The 23,130-nt window shown below is 42.4% G+C and overlaps 1 protein-coding gene across 1 annotated transcript in view; it reads right to left on the bottom strand.

The window, feature by feature from the left end:
- Window positions 1-2,053: 2,053 nt before the first annotated feature.
- PKD2L1 (polycystin 2 like 1, transient receptor potential cation channel) overlaps window positions 2,054-23,130 on the bottom strand; it is an 88,867-nt gene continuing 67,790 nt past the window's right edge. The window contains exons 12-15 of the mRNA XM_030204969.1: window positions 22,973-23,090; window positions 8,274-8,410; window positions 6,951-7,098; window positions 2,054-2,266 (exon numbers count right to left, since the gene is read on the bottom strand). Coding sequence (XP_030060829.1) covers window positions 2,054-2,266; window positions 6,951-7,098; window positions 8,274-8,410; window positions 22,973-23,090 — 616 coding nt within the window. The remainder of the gene's footprint in view (window positions 2,267-6,950; window positions 7,099-8,273; window positions 8,411-22,972; window positions 23,091-23,130) is intronic.

Here is a 23,130-nt window from a genome sequence, read left to right as displayed (position 1 = left end):
ACAAATAAAAAAGTAGCACATATGAATTTATCTTCTTGGGCAGACTGGATGGACCATGCAGGTCTTTTTCTGCCGTCATCTACTATGTTACTATGTTAGATGCGTACCACATATACGCATTAATAACTAAAATAATCCCCAGTTAGGTGAACACTATAAATGGTGTTTAAAATTCAGTGCTAAGCACACACCTTTTATAGAATCTTGCTTGGTGCCAGATTTATGCCTGCTGAAACCTGATGTAAATGCTGGTACCAAAGTTAGGTGTGCTGAGGCCGTATTCTGTAACTACGCATGCAACCTTTTGGAATGCACCTTACATGCTTCCTTTTGAGTTACGCACTAGTAGAGTCTAAATATTTTTTAGTGCAGGATAGCATGCAATAAGGAAAACACTACTGCAGGATGCCTCAGCGCATCCTGCGGTAGTGCTCTTTTAGCGCATGGTAGGCCTGCGTTAGGTCAACTGCGCCTTAGTAGTCACCCTCTGGACCGACTCCAGTGTGGTAAAGTACTTTTCTGTGCATCACTATCCCCTGGATTCTATATAGTGTGACTTAGGTTGTGTGCACAAATCCGGATCGAATTCTGGATTTGTGCGAAAAGCTTAATTAGTTAACAAGCCAATCAGCTAATTGGCATTAATTAGAATTTACACAAACAGTTGTCTAAGTGTATTCTGTAACGTGATGCACATAAATTCTAAGTCACTTAGTTGCAAAGGGGGCGTGGCCATGGGCAGGTTGTGGACATTTCTAAATTCTATCTATGTTATAGAATACACCCGGTCCACCCCTAATTTAGGCGTTGGCATTTACACCAAGTTTTACTTGGTGTAACTGCCTGCAACTAAATTTAGTAGTGTGGACGGGCACTCAGCGTATTCTATAAACCGTGCAGAAATTTAGGTGAATTCTATAAAGTATGCCTAATTTTAGGTGTATTTGATAGAATACACCTAGGTGTATTTTTTTTTTCAGCACCAATTGTTTAGGCATGATATATAGAATCTAGTCCTCAATGTAAAAATGCTGGGTCAGGTTCAGCAAATGGCAACCAAAGTTCTGTAAAGGGCACTCTGTGTAGAGCCGTTTTTACAGAATAGTAGCTTGGCATGCTTCTTGTGTCTAACGTTGGGTGCAAACACTTAATGTCTGGCAGAAGCTCACTCCTAACAGATGGCAGTTGGGCACACAAATCCACATGTTCTATAACATCATGCCTAATTTCCGGGAATGCCCCTCCCTTGGCCATGCCCCCTTTAGTGTTGCACGCTATGAAATTTAGACGCTCATGTTATAGAATAGGGTGTAGGGCAGATGCATAAGTAACTTTAATTACTGCCAATTAACTCCAATAATTGATTGTTACTGTCTAATTGACTAATTAATTAGTTTACATGTGTATCTGCGATCCACGCACAAATTTGGGTGCCATAAACAGAATCGGGGGGTTAATGTGCAATAAGTGCAAAACAGCTCCAAAGCCTCTCCTTGGTATTGATAACTTTGAAATGATAAAAAAATTTTCAAGGGTTGACCCTAACCTTATGTAACCTCACAGGGTCCAATATAGAAAAGTTTCATACACCAGAAATGTCAAAGCCATTCATCGCTACTGGTTTGTGCGTCCCCTTTTTGTTGGAGGTACAGCCCATAAGTATGTTGTTGGATTGACTTGCAATTTTATTCATTCATTTGGGGAGATGTAAAGTACTCATGTATAATTTGGCTTTCGTAAGAGGGCCAATGCTACGTAAATTAAGACTTAATATTCCTGGATTTAAGGACCAAACATTGAAATTGTTTTATCTGCTTTTTCCTCTGTTTCATGTTTGGCAGACTTGGCTGCCCCCTCACTCCCATTTCCCATCAGGTGATATGCCTAAGTGGCACACGGAGCCCTCACAGGCCTTGAAGACCAGTAGGGTGCTTCCTATGAGATGCATCGTTAGTGCCACTCATGGATATCACGCTGTTGGCATCCGCCTTCCCTCCTCCTTTGGATTCAGCACACTATCTCACAATGAAATCATGTTGTATTACTCTTGGGTTTAGAAGTGGGAGTTAGAATGGAGCCTGGTGTTAATAACTGCATTCTGAGAGCCTGGTAACCCTTGCATGGGGTGCAGGCTATTTCTGTTTCCTGAGGATATCCCAGTCAGATCATTTTTTAGCTTCTGGGGTGTCTTGTAGTCATCTTGCTCTTCTTTTACCAATTGGTCAAGATTTCGATGGAAGAGTTCTTCCTGATTGAGCTGTTCTTCCTTTCAACAAATAATAACATTGTATTAGCATATTCTAGAGTTTTTTATAGGGAAAGATTTGTCTTTTCTGGTATTGTGAAATGTCACAATAGACAGTATCAGACAGTATCTGTGTGTACCAGCACAAGATAAGACACAGCTGACCATTGCAGGTAGAAGGCAACAGATTGATCACAGTGGATCCAATATAATCATACCCTATACTATACCATTCCCTTGGAGAGACTCCTGGCTGTTTAAATGAATTACCAAGGGGCCGCCGAGAGACAGAACCAGGCCTGGGGTAGAGCTGCCATTGCCATGCCCCCCCCCCCATTCGGGCCACTGCCCATTTACCTTCCTGTGTCTGCTCCTCTCTCAGTCTGTCATTCTCCTGCTCCTGTGTTCCGGAACCCAGGTTATCGCGTTAATGCATTCACCCGGGACCCGACACATAGGAACAGGAGAGAGACAGACCAAGGGAGCAGAACCTTCTGGTGCCAGGTCCCCCTTAGAGGCCGGGTCTGGTGAATCTTTCCCCCCTGTCCCCCCTCTCGGCGGCCCTGGCTTGCCCTGGGCTATCTGGGAATATTCAGTGGCACTTAACTGGCTAGGTTAGGGTGGGCCAGGGGTGGAGCATGGGCAGAGCGTGAACTTAGCCAGTTAGTATCAATTTTTTGCCCTCTAACCGGCTAAATAACCATATAATGTTAGGACAGCAAAAAGGCTGGCCTAACTTATGCGGTGCAGTTAACCAGGTGCCAGACTGAATATCAGCCAGCAGCTGTTTAACTTCCGGGTGACCGAGATATTCAATTCCTTGAACCATGCATGCCCTGGCATTGAATATCTGGGCTCAGTTCAACCCATGGCTGTGAGCAACTTAGATGCCACCTACCACCTTGGGCTGAATATCTGTAATTATTCTTAAACTGTCTGATTTTTGTTTTTAACTGATAAAGGCCAATAAAAAAAATCCCCAATGGATAACATCACTTCCCCCAAGCACTGTTTCAACTTACATCTTCCACCCTAGTTTTGTGCCTTTTTCACACTGAGGATTCCATAGCTGCAGAAATATGTGTATTGGATTTAATCTGAAAATTGACCAACAGTAGTATGTGATATTATATGATATGGTATTCCTGCACTAATCAGTTAGTGCATGGCAATGTAGATGCGTTAACTGATTAGTACAGGAAGCCCCACTCTTTGCCCTCAGAAATACCTCCTCAAACAAAACATGTAAATACATTGTTCAGGTGTAGTTAGCGCATGCACATTTGGCACATACAGCAGGATGCCTGAAAGTGTACCACGGTACACCATTTTAAGCTGCATTAGGTGTGTGTTAGAACCTAATGCAACTTAGTAAAAGGGCTGCTAAATTTGTACCCAAGACAATGGAGATTTAAGTGACTTGCCTGAGATCACAAGGAGGAGCAGCAGCAGGATTTAAACCCGGGCTTGCTCTAACCACTAGGCAACTCCACATAAGCAGGTTCATTTTGGAAGGGTGAGTATCATTTCTTTTCCTACTCTAACCTCTCACTTGCAAGGGAAAAGATTAGTTGAGGATCATTCCTGCCTCCATTATCTCATCAGAACTTTGTCAGGAAGCTTGGAAAGAACCCAGAGTGAGAGTGTAGGTGATGGGTTTTTGGAAGGTGACAGATGTTTTCAAAATGGGGTGAAACTGGTGTTTAACTGAGGTGTACTTTTATTTGTAATTTATGGTCCAGGTTGGCGGGGGGGGGGGGGGGGGGGGGCAGGATCACAATCCACCAATGAGTATTTTGACAGGAGGGATGGGGGCTTTTACAGGGCCTTCAGTCCCTTTAGAAGATGGGGAATGTCATCACATGCTGCCGTGGTTAGGAATGTGAAGCACCATGTGGAAAATTCTCATGAGATTTACTAAATGTCATTACTTGGGCACCACATTTGTACTGTAACAAGCTGGTTTTTTTTTTTTTTTTTTTTTGCAGCTTAGCAAATAGGGCCTTTACTGAGATTTCCAAGCTTAATACATAGGGTGGTATCTACTTCACGGTGGTAATGGTTACAGCACCTTACTCCATAGGCATCTGGTGAGGTAACATTAGAGATAGGATGTGCAAAGGAACCCATTTGGAGGCACTGCCCCCAAATAAACTGTGAAATACTCAGTTCAAGTGTTCAGCAGTGAGAGTGGCGTAGCCAGACAGCAAATTTTGGGTGGGTTTGAGCTCAAACTTGGTGGATACAAAATTTTCTGTCAGCTTCCAGCCTCCACCCCTTCCTCTGCACTTTCTAACTCAAAATGTAAATACTTCAGCAAATGAGGATCCCCAAGGTATGCCAGCTGAAGACTTCCTCAGAAGGTGGCCAGAATGTCCTTTTACTAAGTTTGGCAGACAGCAAAAATATACATGAGCCACTGATGCCAGCTCCTCACATATGCTTAGTTGATAGTGGCTCAAGGATGTAGAAAAGAGTTCTGGCCATCTTTGGAGGAGGTCCTCAGCTAGCGATGCTTGGGGATCCTCACTAACTAAAGCAATGGTTAGATATGCTAGGGCCCAGGTCAGAAAATAAAGGAGAGGTCCTCCCCCTGGATAAGTCTCCCTGCCTTCCCTATGATCTCCTGATCGGCCAGTACTATCCCATCGACATACCCTCAGCAAATACAGTACAAGGGATTACAAATTAGAGATAAAAAAATTGAACTGGGAACCCCAAGAAGTAACAGCATGTACTGTAACACTGGAGAAATAAAAAGGGAAATGCATGTCCTTTTCTAGTGAACACAGCACAAAGTCATTTGCTACGCACATTTCCCAAAGCTAACATATTTCAGTTAATAAATTTAAAATAAAATGCTTTGTTGTCTGGTCATTTTATTTAGATTTTTTTTTTTACTCATACCTTTTTCAGTAGTAGCTCAAGGTGAGTGACATTCAGGTACACTGGATATTTCTCTGTCCCAGGAGGGCTCACAATCTAAGTTTGTACCTGAGGTAATGGAAGGTTAAGTGACTTGCCCATGATCACAAGGAGCAGCAGTGGGATTTGAACTGGCCACCTCTGGATTTCAAGACTGGTACTCTAACCACTAGGCCACTCCTCCACTCCATCATGTTGGTTCCAGTTCCTCTTTTCTGCTTTCCTGTCTGTCCTCTGCTAATTCTTCTTCAAGCAGTTGCTGGCCATTTGTTTTTTCTCTCTTGTCTTGTTCCATTCCCTAACTGCACCTGCCTCTGATACATTGGCCTTTCCTTTTTAACTCTTTTCTCTTTTTTTTCTTTAATGCCTCTCTGTTCACTCAGATTTCACCCTCTTTCACCCTTCTTCTTTATACTTTTAAGCTACCTATCAAATTCTATCTCCTACTGTCGCCCATTAGCTCTCCCATTTCCCATCTCACTCCTTCCCCAGCCTTCCATTTCCTTTCATCTTTACTCCTCATTAATATATTTCTACCCTATATAATCACTATCCTCCTCTCATTCATTCCCCACCCCCCCACTACTTCCACATGGTTCACACCATTCCCAGCATCTTTCTCCCTCCAACCTTTTAGCTCAGCATCTGCTCCCTCTTTCTCCCCTCCTCACCCTTGTAACCTGATATCTTCCACCCCCCCCCCCCAGCATCTTCCTGGACCTTTTCTCTTCCCTTCTGCCCCTTTCTCCCATGGTCCAGCATTTCTTCCTCTCTTCCCGCCCTCCCATTGTCCAGCATCTCTCTTTCAATCCCTTCTACCCCTGGATCCAACATTTCCCTCTTTCTCCACTCTCCCTCCTGTGCATCTGTCACATTGTCCACTGTCTCTCACTCTCTCTCTCTCTCTTGCACCCTGGATCCAACATCTCCCCCCCCATGCAGCTCTCTCTCTCTCTGTCCCCTCGACTGCCATGTCCAAACCTCTTCCTCTTTCTTCCCTCCTCCCCCTCTCCCATTGTCTGCTCTCTCTCAGTGTCTCTAGCCCTCTCCTTTGCACCCTATGTCCAACATCACTCTTCCCCCTCATGTAACCTCTCTCCCTCTGTCCCCAACATTTCTCCCTCTCTTGCCTCTCTCCCCCATGCAGCATCTTTCTCTCTCTTGCCCCTCTCTCCCCCATGCAGCATCTTTCTCTCTCTTGCTCCTCTCTCCCCCATCTCTTCCTCCCTCCCTCTGGCCAATTCTCCCTCTTCCCTTTCTTCCTTCCCTAGCATCCCCGGTCTAGATTTTCCCCCTCGCACTGTTGACCTTAACGAGCGTCTCTCCACAAAAGAGCAGCAGCAGCAGTGGCAGTGATTCCTACATGCTGCCTGTGGCTGACCCCAAAGCCTTTCTTCTGCTGCGTTCTGCATGATGGAAATAAAAAGTTGTGTCAGAGGGAGGAAGGACATGGCAGAAAGAAGGCTTCCGGGTCAGCCACAGACAGTGTGGAAGAATGTACACCACTGCTGAGTGGGCCCATGCCCACCCATAGCTACACCCCTGCTTTGTGAGACCTGCTTATAATTTTTTCTTGTAAATGAAATCTTAATTCAGAACCACAGATGGGGGTAGTTTGCCACTATGTCAGATCCTCACTAAAGAACACTACTGCCACAGAGAGAGTGGTCTCACTGAATGCATTCACTAATGGACCACTGCATCAGCTGATCATCTACACTTTATCATAATTATCCTAAGATCAGTCTGGACTTTTACCCTGAAGTGTGGTTATACATACTTTGTTAATGTTGTCCAGCAGCTTGCCCATCAGATCTTTCCGTTTTAATTTGTTTCTTTCCAACATTTCCAGTTTTATCACCATGGCATCAATTTTTGACATAGTGCTGTCAATGGAATGTTCTAGCTGTTGTACTCGTTTTACAAGCCTGTGGAAGAGAGATATCATTTAGAAGCATCTTCAAGTTCCTTCTTCCATATACTCAGTAAGTACAGTTAGAAAAATATGAATCTTTTTAACTGCATACCACACGCCACAACCTGAAATCAGTATTATTATTCAATATCTGAGATCTGAAATTTGTAAAGAGCCCTCTGTTTTTTGGTATGCAGTTTGGCTATAAAACTTGCATTGCCATTGGTTCGAGAGTAAAAGTTCTCATGTAAGCTTCCCTGAAAAAGCTGAAACAGATGAAGTGTGTGTATCTTGCATGATATACATCTGAGCAAAGAAAAACATTTTGATATGGCAATCTAAAGCCTACCAGCATTACCGGATTCTCTGCAGACGGTTAACAATAAAATTTTTTTTTGGGGGGGGGGGGGGGGGGACAGAAATTGGATTTCAGATGTCCAAGTTGGAATGTGTCAAGTTTTGCGAGTGTTTAAGTACAGGATATGCCAACATTTCAAAAATGGAATGCACATGTATATTTTTGGTCCACCCTAGTCCCACACAAAATATGCCAAACTATGCTCCCTTGCCATATGTACATTTTTGAGTTTTATAGTGTATATCCCAGCTTTTTAAAATTGGTTTTAGAGTGTTTTGCAATATACCTCTCTAAATGCCAGTTTATACATGTCTAAAATGCGAATAGTGCTTCTAAAATATTGAAAAAATCTGTATGCCAAAATATTTGAATAATTTTCATATTGATCCAATAAATGGTACTACAATGTACACAGAATCAAATTTTCTCCAGGTCTAGCATGATTTCAACAGCTCTGTATTAATTGGGAATTCCTGGTGTCTACCTTCAAGGTCCATTTGAATACATGGTCTGAAATATTGGTAAGGGCTTCTTCTTTGCAGATTTTAGTTAATGGATATTTTAGCTGCTTATAACACACCATTTTCTGTGAGTCTGAATCTAGTTTCTTATTGGACTTATTCTCTTTTATAAACGTGCATTTGTGGCAGTTAAAGAATCACATGTGTCTCTCTGATACTAAGTTTTGTTCCCTTATTATGGGCACAGTCCTTAATAAAAATCCTCCTGCGTTTTTCAGTAGAATGTTAAAGATGAAAAAGGATAGGCTACAGACATGGCAGAGGAGTCATATCTTTATGATTAACAACTCAAAATATAAAAGGACTCACGTTTGGAATTCCTCCTGTGAAACGGAGTTGACCCTACTGGTCTGGTTGTTTTTCATATCTGCAAGATTCACCCCTTCTTCCAATTTGTTGCTGCCATAGGATCTTCCCAAGCTTTCAATTTCTGCATTCAAAGCAACCTGAAGTAGTTGAATAGCAATGAAAAATGATCACTGCTGCTGTTCAGATTGGAATTAAGAACATAATCTCATAAAGGCGTCATGCTGAGAAAGAGCAAATCCTGGTCCACTGAGCCCACAATCCCATCTCTGACACTGACGAAGCTGGGTCTACAGCAAGGCTTGATTTTTTTTTTTTAAAGAGCTTTACCCAATTAGATGAATAATCAATTTAACCACCTTCCAGGTTTTTTTTTTCATTTTTATTTCTCAAGTGATTTTTTTACTTCTCCAAGGTTACAGAAAAGCGGAAGATAAATAAAAAGAAAACAAAAACCTAAGGCGAGATTATAGCTATTCATACTGGTCCTCGACAAATAGAGAGTTTCATGTCATAAGAAAAGGAAACAAGGCAACAGGAAGAGTTAAGCTAGTATATTAATACAATGAATCAGCTAGACTCCTTCTCTAAAGAAGGAGAACTAGCCACAGTCACTGGGAAAGCTGTAGGAGTGGAGGTCTGCATGTTTATGCATTTAACATTTAAAAACAGATAGTCTCAAAAACAAAATATCTGGCTCCTTGATATCTAACTAAGGAGCCCTTTTACAAAAGTGCGTAGGCACCTATGTGCATCTAACGCATGTCAAATTGGCACTACTGCCCAGCTACCGCGTGCCCTGGGTGGTAATTCAATTTTTGGCGCATGCCCAAAACACGCGATAGAAAATATTTTCTATTTTCTACTGTGGTGCTCTTACCCGGCCAGAGCCGGTGGTGGGAGGTGGAGCTGGTGGTTGGGAGGCGGGGATAGTGCTGGGCAGACTTGTACGGTCTGTGCCCTGAAAATGACAGTTACATATCAAGGTAAGGTATACACAAAAACTAGCACATATGAGTTTGTCTTGTTGGGCAGACTGGATGGACCGTGCAGGTCTTTTTCTGCCGTCATCTACTATGTTACTATGTAATTGGCAGTTGGCGCGCATTGCACACTTACTGCCTGGTTAGCGCGTGAGACCTTACCGCTAAGTCGATGGGTGGCGTTAAGGTCTCAGGCTGAAAATGGACGTGTGCTGGTTTTCGCTTTGCCACACGTCCATTTTCCAGCACATTAAAAATCCCCCTTTTTTTGGGCATGATCAGGAAATGGACCAGGGTGTGTCCAAAACACACGCCTACACCAGTGCAGGCCATTTTTGGGTGCGCCTTAGTAAAAGGGCCCCTAAGCGTTTACATAGAAAACATACAAAGAATAATGCTCCAATCTCTAACACATGAGGTCTTGATAGCTAAAACTCTTTTTCTTTTCTGTGGCCTTTGTAACATCTGGAATATACTGACACAGCAATTCATAAATATGAAAGTGAATCGATTTTTCACTCCTTCAAAAAGTTCAAAGACCAGGGGACACTTAATGAAATTACATGGAAATACTTTTAAAACAAATAGGAGGAAATATTTTTTCATCAAAGAATAGTTAAGCTTTGGAACTCACTGCTGGAGAATGTGGTAACAGCAGTTAGCATATGTGGGTTTAGGAAAGGTTTGGATAAGTTCCTGGAGGAAAAGTCCATAGTCTGCTATTGAAATAGACATGGGAAAAACACTGCTTGCCCTGGGGTTGGTAGAATGGAATGTTGCTACTGATTGGGTTTCTGCCAGGTACTTGTGACCTGGATTGGCCTCTTTTGGAAGCAAGATGCTGGGCTAGATGGATCATTGGTCTGACCCAGTAGGGTTGTTCTTATGTTTTCAAGATACTTAATCCTGAAGAGCATTTTCCTGCAATGATAAACTACTTACAGTTTCCCCACCTTCCTGTGCTCTGTTAGCATCACCTGTGAATTAGCCTTTCATATACTTGTTCCCTTTCTATGGAATTTTCTCTCTAATATATCTGACTTCATACCAGGGGCATAGCCAAGGGTGGCCCACCCAGCAGTTGTGAACCATTGACAGCACTGGTGTGGGGGAGCAGTCTTGGCTCCCGCAGTCCTGCATCTCCCTTCCTTAAGAAGTGTCACTCTTGCTTCAATGAGTCCCTGGCAGGGGCAGTGATTCCTACATGCTGCCTGCTGCTAACCCAAAAGCCTCCCCTCTGCTGCATCCCACACCCCTCTGTCTCAACTTCCAGAGGGGAGGCTGCCGAGTTAGTGGCACACAATGTGTGGGAATCGCTGACCCTGCTGGGGATCCATTGAAGTGAGAGGGAGAGTTGTGGGTGGGGTGGGGGAGGGAAAGAGAGATGCTACATGGAGGGAGGGTGAGAGAGGGAGAATTGTTGGACAAAGGGTGGAGGGGAGGAAGGGAGAGATGCAGCAAAGAGGTGGAGAGGGTCGATAAAGGGAGAAATCTCACATATGGGGGTGTTGGAAGGGAGAGATGCTGAATGGGGAGAGAAGCAGAAATGTTGAACATGGCAGTGGAAGGGAGAGAATGATGCATGGGGGGAGGGAGAGATTTATTTTATTTATAACATTGGACTAGGGGCACAAGGCTGGGGAGAGAGAGATGTTGGACATGGGGGTGGATGAGAGGGAGGGAGACATACACAGGAGGAGACGTAACCTCCGCTCTCAAGACAAATCCTTCCTTTCAGTACCCTTCTCCACCACCGCCAACTCCAGGCTCCGCCCTTTCTGCCTCGCCTCACCCCATGCGTGGAACAAACTCCCTGAGCCCATAAGCCAGGCCCCCTCCCTGCCCATCTTCAAATCATTGCTCAAAACCCACCTCTTCAATGTCGCCTTCGGCACCTAACCACTACACCTCTACTCAGGAAATCTAGACTACCCCAACTTGACAATTCGTCCTTTAGATTGTAAGCTCCTTTGAGCAGGGACCGTCCTTCCTTGTTAATTTGTACAGCGCTGCGTAACCCTAGTAGTGCTCTAGAAATGTTAAGTAGTAGTAGTAGGAGGAGGAGGAGGTGGAGAGGGGAGACAGAGGGAGATGTTTGATCCAGGAGCAGAAGGGAGTGATGGAGAGATGCCAGACAATGGGAGTGAGGGAAGAGAGAGGGAGAAATGTTGTACCATGGTGGAGAGAGCAGGAGGGAAGAGAGAAGGGACAGGAAAATGTCAGGTTACAAGATCGAGGAGGGGAAGAAGAGGGAGCAGATGCTAGATTAGAAAGGCAGAGGGAGGAAGATGCTGGGAATTGTGGAGCCATGTGGAATAGGCCAGGAGGTGGGTGTCAAGGAAATGAATAAGAGGATAGTGATTACAGAGTGTAGAAATATGGCAATGGGGAGTAGATTAAATATGAAAGGAAATGGAGGGCTGGGGAAGGCGTGAGATGGGAATGGGAGAGCTAATGGGTGAGAGAAGAAAGAAATTTGATAGGTGGCTGAAAAGTAAACAAGGAGAAGGGTGAGACAGGGTGAAATTTGAGCTGACAGAGGCAGAAAAGAAAAAAAGGGAGGAATGAGCTAGAAATGATTGATCAATATTTCAGAAGCAGGTGTAGTGAGGGAATAGATAGGAGAGAGGAGAAAAGACAAATAGACAGCAGCCACATGAAAAAGAATTAGCAGACGACAGACAAGAAAGCAGAGAAGAGAAACTAAAACCAACATGATGGAAAAATAAAATGTCTGGACCACAAAGCAGTGGCGTTCCTAGGGGGGGGGGTGGTGGGTGCGGTCCGCCCCGGGTGCACGCCTTTGGGGGGGGTGCCGTGCACACCTGTCCTTCGTTTGTTCCATGCTCCCTCTGCCCCAGAACAGTTCCTGTTCCGGGGCAGAGGGAGCATGAAACGAACGAAGGACAGGCACGCGCGGCACCCCCCCCCCCCCCCAGCGGCGTGCACACGGGGGGGGGTTCTTTCGCGGGGAGGTGTCCTTTCACCGGGGGGGGGGTCGCGCTGCATCCGGTGGGGGGGGGGGGGGGGGGAGGCGCTGCACCCAGGGGGCGGGGCGCATCAGCGATCCGCCCTGGGTGTCAGCCCCCCTAGGAACACCACTGCCTCAAAGATAGAAAAAAGCATTTTAATTTGAATATTTTAAATGGAATATATTAGCTTTGGTAAATGTGCATAGTAATAATTAACAAACTTTTAAACATAAGTAACCAGTCCCTGTCAGGATCAAGTACTCATGTTATCAGTGCAGAAATTCTTATAGGTTCTGAATCCCAATTTCTCCAGGAAATCTGTCAATTCTAAGAGACCCTGTTCTTCATTCTCTCTGTTTTTAGCTTGAGGTAAATAATATGCCCTACAAAAGGGTGGAACTTATTCCTGAGGAACTTTCAAAACAGTAATCACAATTCTTAGATGCAGAGACTGTAGGTATATGAGGAAAATCAATAAGTTGAAGATTATGCTGTTTTACAAAATTTTCCAAAGCTTCTATCTTCTTATGATCACAAGAGTCCTTCATGAAAGCATCCTCCTTGTCTTGAGATATTTTTATCTTCTCCTCCAATAAGGTTACTCTCTGCTTAACCTCCACTATCTACCCCAGTATAACAACCTCTTGTTGCAAAGTCTTCCAGCTTTTGGGCAACAGTTTGCATTGAATCCAACAGGATTTCTCCAAACCTTCCCATTGTTTTAGGTTTCACCAAGGAAGGTGAAGATGAATACTCAAGGATCTAGGGAGAGCTGCCACAGACATCACATATACTTTCAAAGACTGTTATTGCACAGTCTCCATGCTGCACTGGTCTGTGCTCACCTGACCACTCCACTTTGCAGTGAGCTACTGGATTGTAGGGAACTTGGAAGGGGAGGGGGGCTTGGACCCCTAATGTATGTATTTTCAGAGCACCTCTCTAAATAATGAAACAAGGGTTACCTGTAAGATTTATTTCACCCCCTCCCTAATTAATCTGTGTGCTATATTTAATCCTTGCTAACTAGATCAGGTTGCAGGGTGACCTTGTGAAATTGTGCAAGGACAGCCATGTGACCCATACTCCCCCTGACTAGACTGGACCCAAAAACATGTTTACGCATTCAATGTGATTTGTTGGGCAAACGATGGGAGAAGGGGAAGAAGACCCTTCACTGAAACACAGATGTTTGTGGGGGTGGAGACGGTTATAGAAGCTTGGTTAAGATCATGAGAATGGAACAAAAAAACTGGGTTTTTTTTTGTATTTTTGCTGACGAATGTTAAGGTCATGTCTAGGGCAAGATACTGTAGAAGACAGCTTAAGAATTTATTGATTGTGAACTTTTGTTATAAGCTTTTAGTAGATAAGTACATGCACATAGAATGGTCCAATGTAACTAAGGTAACCTTTAATGGATATTTCGATTTTATATTAATCTTTGTGTCAGATTTCCTGTGTTTTATACAGTTTAAAACTACATTATATTTTAGATAGTGAAAAGGGGAAGTTGGAAAAGTCTGTTAGCCAACCACAAGGTCAGCTCGTACAGCAAAAATAACTTAGTTACAGTTTGGATATGTGATACAAAAAACTGCTGAAGTAGCATGAGGAGGGGGGCATGGAATTTGTGCCTAAGGTATGGTGGGGACAGAAGTTTCTAGTAGTTGGGCGGGATAAGCAGGTGTGATCAGATGATTGGTTAGTGGGATGTGCTAAGATGGTAATTAATTTCCAGATTATTGTATAATATGTGTTGTATAAATATGAGTAATATGTCAAAATAGGGGATATAATTAAATTCCCAGAGCCAAACTTCACAGTTGTTTTCAAAAAAGCTCCAGTATTAATTCACAAAAATTTTTTTATTTATTCTACTTATATTAAATTAAAACATAACTCTCTGATCTTAATCACTAACTTCTTTCCCTGCACTACTATCTACAATAACAATAGAAGCAGCATTCATATAAAATTTAAATGCTTGTTACAATCACACGGCAATCTTAGATCTCAGATCTCAAACGATATCATGATACTTAGTCTCTGTGAAACAGTGTAACGCCACGTTTTCCGCGTGACCACTGTATTATAGTCAATCAATTGAGTGTGCCCCAAATGTGCCGTTATTCAGTTCAAGCAAAAGCACTTCATAAATTGTTCATATTCACATATCCTGTTGTGCAGCAGTGTACAGGGATTTAAGAAGCCAGTGAAACAGCCCTTAATCAACTTCTGATGTGTTCAACGGTTCCCCTTGCTGATCCGCATTTCATTAGATCTTCCTCAGGAGGAACCACCGTTATATCTACAATAAGTTAACAATAACCTCATTACAACCATCACTTTCCTCTATATTATAAGCCTAATATCTCCATATGCTTTAAATAAACACTCTTTCTCATACCTTTGTTCGGCTACACGCCGGTTAGAAACTCCCTCAGGCCAGGACCTCATGACGCCGCATCAGGAGTTACTGCGTCTGACGACATTGCATAATTTAAAGGGCTTAATGTAGGGCTCCTCCCTATTAATTAAAGAGACAGTCCTCATACCCACTCTACTTCCAAATTAAGGCCATCAGGGGTAACCGTACCCCATGAAAAAATAAACCGCTGCTCCATAACTAACAACCTAGCACTAACGTCTCCGCTTCTATCAGAGCAGGGAAGATGCGCTATTGCCACGCAGCGAAGTTGATCTATTGAATGACCCAATAGCGACCAATGTGCTACCAAAGGATTTTCTTGCTTATCGTGCTTAATGTTACTGATATGCTCTGCCAATCTAATCTTCAACTGTCTCTTGGTATGTCCTATATAATATAGGTTGCATGGGCAAATAATACAGTAAACCACACAATCAGTATTGCACATGGTCTTGTATCTTAAAGTATGTACCCTGTTGGAATGGGGAATAGGAATAGTCGAGGTGTCCAATTGATAAGGACAATATACACACCTACCACATGAGGAATGTCTACCAATCACTAAATTCCTATTAGGTCTCTTAAGTAATTCACCCAAGTTAGCCTGACGTCTGTACGCTACTCTAGGGGCCTCGCTAAACTCGGGATGTACCGCAAGTACCTGCCAATATTTATGAATTATGGCGTTAATCCTAGATGCCTTTGAAGAATAAGGAATGACGCATGCCAGGGGACTACAGGGGGATTTAGACCCCGTGGATAACAACCATGGACGATGGGCATATAGGGCCCTTTTATACGCTCTTTTGAGGATCCCCATGGGGTACCCTCGGTTCAAGAACCTCTCAATCATGATGCTGGCCTGTCTCTTAAATTTGATTGTAGATGAACACAATCGCCGTAACCGTAACAATTGCCCAATCGGAACACCATTTCTAAGGGCTCTATGATGAAAACTTTGATAATGTAACAAGGTGTTACGGTCGGTAGGCTTTCGAAAAATAGTAGTAGAGAACTCCCCCTCTTGGGTTCTCATGATTTTAATATCCAAAAATTCTAGCTCAGCATCATTGATTCTAAAGGTAAACTTAATGTTAATATCCACCGAATTTAGGTACTCAATGAAGATCCGCAATTCACGCAAAGAGCCCCGCCAAAATAATATAACATCGTCAATGAATCTCTTCCACATTACCACTTTGTTAATCCATGGGGATGTATACACATACCTCTCCTCAAACCGGGTCATATAGAGGCAGGCCAGTGAGGGCGCTACAACGCCCCCATCGCTACCCCTTTGATCTGTCTATAAAATTTGCCATCGAATTCAAAATAATTTTGGCTTACAACCAAGGATATAAGCTGTACTAATACCTTAATCTTAGACTCCGGTATGTGGATTTTAACAAAGTGGTCTTTGGCCAATTGTATGGCCTCACCCTGAGGTATATTTGTATAGAGCACGGTAACATCCAGGCCCACCATATAAAAATCATCACCCAACTGGGGTTTCATTTCCTCCAGTAGCTTAATAAAATGCACAGAGTCCCTGACATATGACTCTGCCTGTTTTACCAGAGGATTAAGTAGCATATCAATGAATTTGGCTATTGGCTCCAACACAGAGTCCCGGGTAGATACTATGGGCCGCCCCGGCGGATTCTCCAGTGACTTGTGGATCTTTGGAACAAAATAGATGCGGGGAATTTTTGGACAAGGATGACATAAAAATTTTTGTTCCGTTCTAGTAAGAATTCCATCCATAGTGGCCGTATTAACACAGTCCAAAATCACATCCCGCAACCATTTAGTAGGATCATGCTCTATCAAACTATAATATTGTGTTTGTCCCAAATGACTGTAAGCCTCCCGCATATATTTTTCACGATCCATAATCACAGTAGATCCGCCCTTATCCGCTCTTTGGACAATAATACGCTGATCATTGGCTAGCCGCTGTATACCCTGACGCTGTATATTGGATATATTACTGCCATCGACAGTGTTTAAACCCTCAATCTTGGCTATATCAGCCAATACCAACCTCTGGTAGGCTACTATACATGGATCAATTATGCCTGGAGGGACCCATCGGGATCTAGGGCCCTTAGGGACCAATGCAACATTGGCTTGATCTCTATTATTGGTGGTGCCAAAATGTAACCGCAATCTAAGATCTCTAAAAAATCTATAGAGACCGCGCCTGGTCTCAAAGGCATCATATCTATTTGATGGAACAAATGATAGGCCCTTGGCCAAAATTCCTTCCTGTTCCCCTGTCAGCGCCACCCTAGAGATGTTAATAATATTATTTATTTCCTTGGAGCCCTCTTTGTTTTGACAATCTTGCTCCCTTCCTTCTCTGTTACCGTATCTATTGCCTGATCTGGGAGCCTTAAAAAAGAATCAGACATTCCATGGGCTGGCTCGACTGGTTTTGAGGTATTAGTCGATCTAGATCGATTATTACGTCGGTCGTCATCCCCCGATGACTCACTCGATGATAAATGAAATTGCACTCGCCGGCCCCCTATTTTACCTCGCCGCCCACGTCCGTTGAACCGTTGAACACATCAGAAGTTGATTAAGGGCTGTTTCACTGGCTTCTTAAATCCCTGTACACTGCTGCACAACAGGATATGTGAATATGAACAATTTATGAAGTGCTTTTGCTTGAACTGAATAACGGCACATTTGGGGCACACTCAATTGATTGACTATAATACAGTGGTCACGCGGAAAACGTGGCGTTACACTGTTTCACAGAGACTAAGTATCATGATATCGTTTGAGATCTGAGATCTAAGATTGCCGTGTGATTGTAACAAGCATTTAAATTTTATATGAATGCTGCTTCTATTGTTATTGTAGATAGTAGTGCAGGGAAAGAAGTTAGTGATTAAGATCAGAGAGTTATGTTTTAATTTAATATAAGTAGAATAAATAAAAAAATTTTTGTGAATTAATACTGGAGCTTTTTTGAAAACAAGTATAAATATGAGTGACAGACTAGGGTTCAGGGGGCTTCTTTGATCCTGAGGCTGTGAACTGGCTTGGGAAAAAGGGCCTCTCTAATCATTTCTTTTCTGTATTTCAGACTTGCAATAAGCCTTTGCTTGAGCCACTATTTTACTTGTCTTCAGAATAAACCTTTTTTTTATTTCACTTCTGGGTAGTAAGTATTATTTGTTTTATTAGTGTAAGAAATCCAGGGATGTGAGCGCTCCAGCTGTAGTCAGCTGGGGTAAGTGCGTGGGATGTTTCTCTAATGTGTGATAATCGTAATCAGATCCCACACAGGATCAACTTGCTGAGCAGGAGGGGGTAATTCCAGGTCAGTGCCAGACATCGAGTGGAACCATCAATGCTTCAGTTTCAGGCTCAATTCCATGTGGCCACAACTAGGGAATCTACCACTCTGGACAAGGTAACCTTGAGCCAAGAGAGGGTCTGGGAGCCTCCTCCTGCCCTGAACACCTAAGCAAGCTAGTTGGAATTCCATTCGCTTCCAAAAGTGTCCATCAGTATGGTAACAACAGCAGGGAACTACAGAGTGAAATATTGCAATTTGCCCTTACATTTACAGCCCATGAGTCAGGTAAAAGCTGTTAAATCAGGAAACAGGCAGAAATACAACATACTTGCATGCCAATGTTCCACACCACCTTCCAGTTAAGAACATAAGCATTGCCATACTGGGACAGACCGAAGGTCCATCAAGCTCAGTATCCTGTTTTCAATAGTGGCCAATCCAGGTCACAAGTACCCTGAACAAGACCCTAGAACAGTAAAACTGATTTTATGCTGCTTATCCTAGAATATGCAGTGGATTTTCCCAAGTAGATGTTAATAATGGCTTATGGACTTTTCTATTAGGAAATTATCCAACATTTTTAAAACCCTGTTTTTTTTATTTTATTTTATTTATTTATCATTTTACTTAATTACAGTCACATATATCACATAAATGTAAGGAAATACAGAAATTAATATAAAAAAGAAAACATTTTCTCTCAACAATATATATTTATATAATTGTCCACAACTGGAAGATCCCAGGAAAACAATCTTAAAGAAAATAAGAAAAACTCAAAATGGTTAATCTTACACTTCACATTTTCTGAGGGAGGAAGGTTAATCGGTTATTGCAGCCAGTACAGTGGTAACTGAAGGAAGTTGCTGCAGAGCATTCTTCATCTGTTTCTACAAACTTGTATAATTTCTTAGGTTCAAACAAATAAGTAATAAGGAAATAAAACACTTACAAGGGAATCGCGCTAGGAAGGTCCCACCTAGGGCAATGATTCCTTGCTTAAAAGCCAAGACTTCACACCTCCCAGTCTGCGATTCCCTTGATGTGTCAGGAAATATATGCATCTTTGAACCCAAAAAACTATCAACCATGTATAAGAAATACAATTTCAAAACATTGTTCCTATCTAGATCAAAGATGAAAAGTCTCACTAATAATATAACTCTATAACTTCTGAATTTTCCAAAATGTCGGTTAAACTTACATCTCTTTTCTCTGATAAAGAAGATTTTAAAGGAAATATAATTTTAAAGGAAATATAATTTTAGTCACCAAAAGGTGGCTATCAAAAGGTATTATCAGAGAAATATTTCTTCAAGAATTCAGTAGCTGATATATAGGATATTATAGGTAAATTTATCATTCTCAAGTTTTTTTCCCTTAATTGGTTCTCCAGAAATTCCAATTTTTACAAGAAAAATAACTATTCTTCATTACCAAATTGTCTGATTTTCATAGAGAAGCCATTTCTGTAATCAAAGTCTCTATTTTTATATCTTTGACTTCCACTTTGTTAGATAAGTATTAATATAAATTCTTTAACTCACATAGTGAAAAATTTTAAACATCTGAAGAAGAGAGTTATTCACATTCTGCTGCAGTTCCTATAGTACTTCCATTATGACATTATTGGCTTCACCAAGTCCAATTTCTCCACAGAAACCGCTCCAGATATCTTCGGGGGGAAGAGCTCACTCTCCAATCCCCCAGTTGGTTTATTATCCGAGTCGATGCTGCGCCAGGACCTCCTCGGGTCACGTGAAAATCCTAACCCACTTCGGGCGTTTCCATTATTGGCCTCCATAGCGAAGTATTACTATTTCCGGGTCTTGGAGGGGTCGTGCCAACAGGGGGACTCAAAGTCACTCCCTCCACTGAGATTCGGCAATAAAGCATTGCTGTTCCCCGAAGCAAGAACCGATATCCCCGATGTTATGATCCCGAATCTCTCCAAAATAGACTGAGAAGTGGTGTGAACCTCAGTCATGTTCGAGGAGGACAGCACCATGGCTTTGCCTTTTCTCTTCCCCATTCTCTGGGGAGCGCGCCCTCTTCTTCAGGCATTCTGGTGTAAAACGGGAACTCAACTAGCATACGTCCTCCCTCAACGCCATCTTGGATCCTCCAGGTTGGGACACTCTTTGTCTGGTTTCTCCTCAGAGGCCTGTCTGATATGGGTAACCCTACAGCATAGCCCTCTGAGTCATTGAAACACAGAAGCCCCTCCACCACTTACAAGGTGGTGTCCCTTCGGAGGGGAAAACCCTGTTAAGCTAACTGCTTTTACCACATTCTCTGGCAATGAATTGCAGAGTTTAATTTTTCATTGAGTGAAAAAATATTTTCTCTAAATTTGTTTTAAATTTACTACATAGTAGCTTCTTTGACTGCCCCCCTAGTCCTAGTATTTTTGGAAAGAGTAAACCATTCCTCTTAAGTGAATACTTCACAATCAGAATACTCCTTACTTGTCCAGAAAAGGAATTGAAAATAACAATGCCCCACCCAGAATCACATCCATTTGTTTTGTACATTTCTTGTGTAAACTGTTTTGTAAGAGTCCACCATTCAATTTTTGCAGTTTTATCCAAAATGGCCCCTGTTTTCAGTTGCATCATTAAACTCCACTTATTATCCCTCATTTAAGATTTTAAATCATATCCTTGGTTCTCCCCAAATACCAGGAGCATAGCCAAGTATTTCCTCTCAGTTCTCCTTTTCTGCTACCGCTGCTGAATCATACTTTTGCTGGCAGGATGCCAAAGAGATTCTCTGCCAGAGCTCCTCCCTAGGCACAAGGAAGCCAGCAGGGTGCTCCAGTCTCCAATGCCGGCACTTGGTGTATGCTCAATTCAATGTGTAAACTGAGCACGTGTGGAGGTTCTGGCATCGGCAGCTGGAGCACCCTGCCAACTTCCTGCTGCTCAGGTGGCTTGGGTGGTGAATCTTTTTGGCTGGCAGGGCTTGAGTATCCCTGCCAGCCAGGCATCCAGTGCCACAATTTTGTAGGTGGCCTGAGGCTGAAGTGGGGGGAGGGGCTCAGGCTTCTGAGGCCCCCTCCCCCATGGCTATGCTTCTGCCAAATACTTGTTTTTGTGTTGGTTTGTCTTGATTAAATTAGAAGTGCCACAAATTGGGGACCATCTGTCATTTACCCTTGTCCTCCCATGTACCTTCCCCTCCTGTCACATTCTGTTTCTATGCCATCTCTGTATTGAATTGTATCCTCTTGACTTAATGTAAGCCACATTGTGCCTGCTTATGCGGAAAAATGTGGTGTGAAAATGCATTAAATAAATAAGTAAATAAATAAATAAAGTGTCTCTTTACACTGCAGTGCACATTTTATTGTGCTACATGAACATTTAGAAGCAGAAGAAATCTGTTTCTTATCATTCACTCTCAGATGTAGGTGATGGCAATTCTCAAGTCTCCCGACTAATTATAAATGGATCCGTTCCTCAGAAATTTGGTCAAACTGTTCTTAAAACACAGCTACTCTATTAACTTTGACCTCATCTTCTGCCAACAAATTTCACAGCTAAATTATGTACTGATTGAAAAAAAAGAAAAGTTGTCCTGAAGCTGCTACCAATTAGTTTTAGGCAGTATTATAGTACTTTACATAAATGTAAATAACCACTCTCCAATAATTTATACAACAGAACACCAAAATGTTCCTTCCTTGCAGTAATCTGAGGAACATTCTGAGTCTCTGCTCCAGAGCAATGCCACTTGGGAGACTGGAAGACTAGGCATCCAAGTGGGAGATGAAATTTAATGTGGAGAAGTGCAGAATGATGCAGATTGGGAAGAATAGCCCCGAGCATGCTCAGCTCGTGTAAGAATAGCTTATAGAATAGTGCTTTTTTGGCACCATATATAGAATTCATTCCTTAGTGGGTAATTGTATAAGTGGGTGTCTCCTTTTATGCACCCCACTGATGTGCGTTGAAAGCCTATTCTATAATGACATCTGAATGTCCAGAATACTAGCATAAACCTGGCATCTGTGTATATAGACTGGTGTAAGTGTGGATGCCTAAATGTGGCAAAGGCAAGTGCAAATTGCACTAAGTTATGTGTGTAAGTGCGAGTCCTGCCCATGTATTCTTCCTTGTGTTTACAAACTATGCTCCTTATGGGCTAGATTCTATATATTTATTTATTACATTTGTATCCCGCGCTTTCCCACAGATAGCAGGTTCAATGCGGCTTACAAGTTGTAGTAAACATAGTAAACATATGGTGCCTGAAAATTCCACCAGAAAAAAATATGCCTAGGCATATTCTGTAAAATCCGCCTAAATTTTATAGAATAGGCTTACATTTTCTTACAGTATATAGAGTAACACTGAGCGCCTCTCCACATGACCAAATGTAATCACGGCCATTTTACGCCATGTTTCACTTGGCGTAAATCCTGAAGCCTAAATTAGGCATAGAGCGGGTGTATTGTATATCAACACGCATAGATTTTAGAAATGCCCATGTCCCACCCGTGGTCATGCCCACTTTTCAACTATAAAACTTAGAATTTGGGCGCACCACATTAGAGAATATGCTTAGTGAGTTGTGCGTGTAAATCTTAATGCCAATTAGTGCTGATAATTGCTTGTTAACATCCAATTAACAGTGCTGATTAGCTAGCTAAACAATCAAGTTACATGTATTGTTATAGAATACGCTTTAATTTCCACATGGAAATTAAGGTGTCATATATAGAATCCCAGGGTATACGGGCCCTTATAGAATAGCACTTAGGTGTCCTGCCAGAGCAACGCTCATAAGTGCACACCTGTGAAAGTACTAGTATTCTACATGCAAATGCCTCATAACTGTAGACACCCTGTTATAGAATTGCCCTTTTAATGTCTGTTTGCACCATAGATTTTAGATATAGAGAGACTATGATATTCTCAGTTATATTCTCTACTGCTTTCCAATTAGAAGAGAATTTTCAAAGCCATTTCCTCACATATGTCTTTGGCAGTAGATCTTACCCTTTTCTCTTCTAGTTCATGCCTCATTCTATTCTGCTCTTCTTCATCAAGAATCTGGTTTCCATCTTGATCAAATTTTGAAAAGGCTGCAGTAATCTCATGTTCTGCATGACCCATCCTAAAGCAGGAAGAATAATTATTATTTCTGGGTTTTTTTT

The sequence above is a fragment of the Microcaecilia unicolor genome, chromosome 5, assembly GCF_901765095.1.
Source record: "Microcaecilia unicolor chromosome 5, aMicUni1.1, whole genome shotgun sequence".
NCBI classification, from domain to species: domain Eukaryota; kingdom Metazoa; phylum Chordata; class Amphibia; order Gymnophiona; family Siphonopidae; genus Microcaecilia; species Microcaecilia unicolor.
Note: the sequence above shows the minus strand (reverse complement) of the source record. Positions and strands in the feature narration are given on the sequence as shown.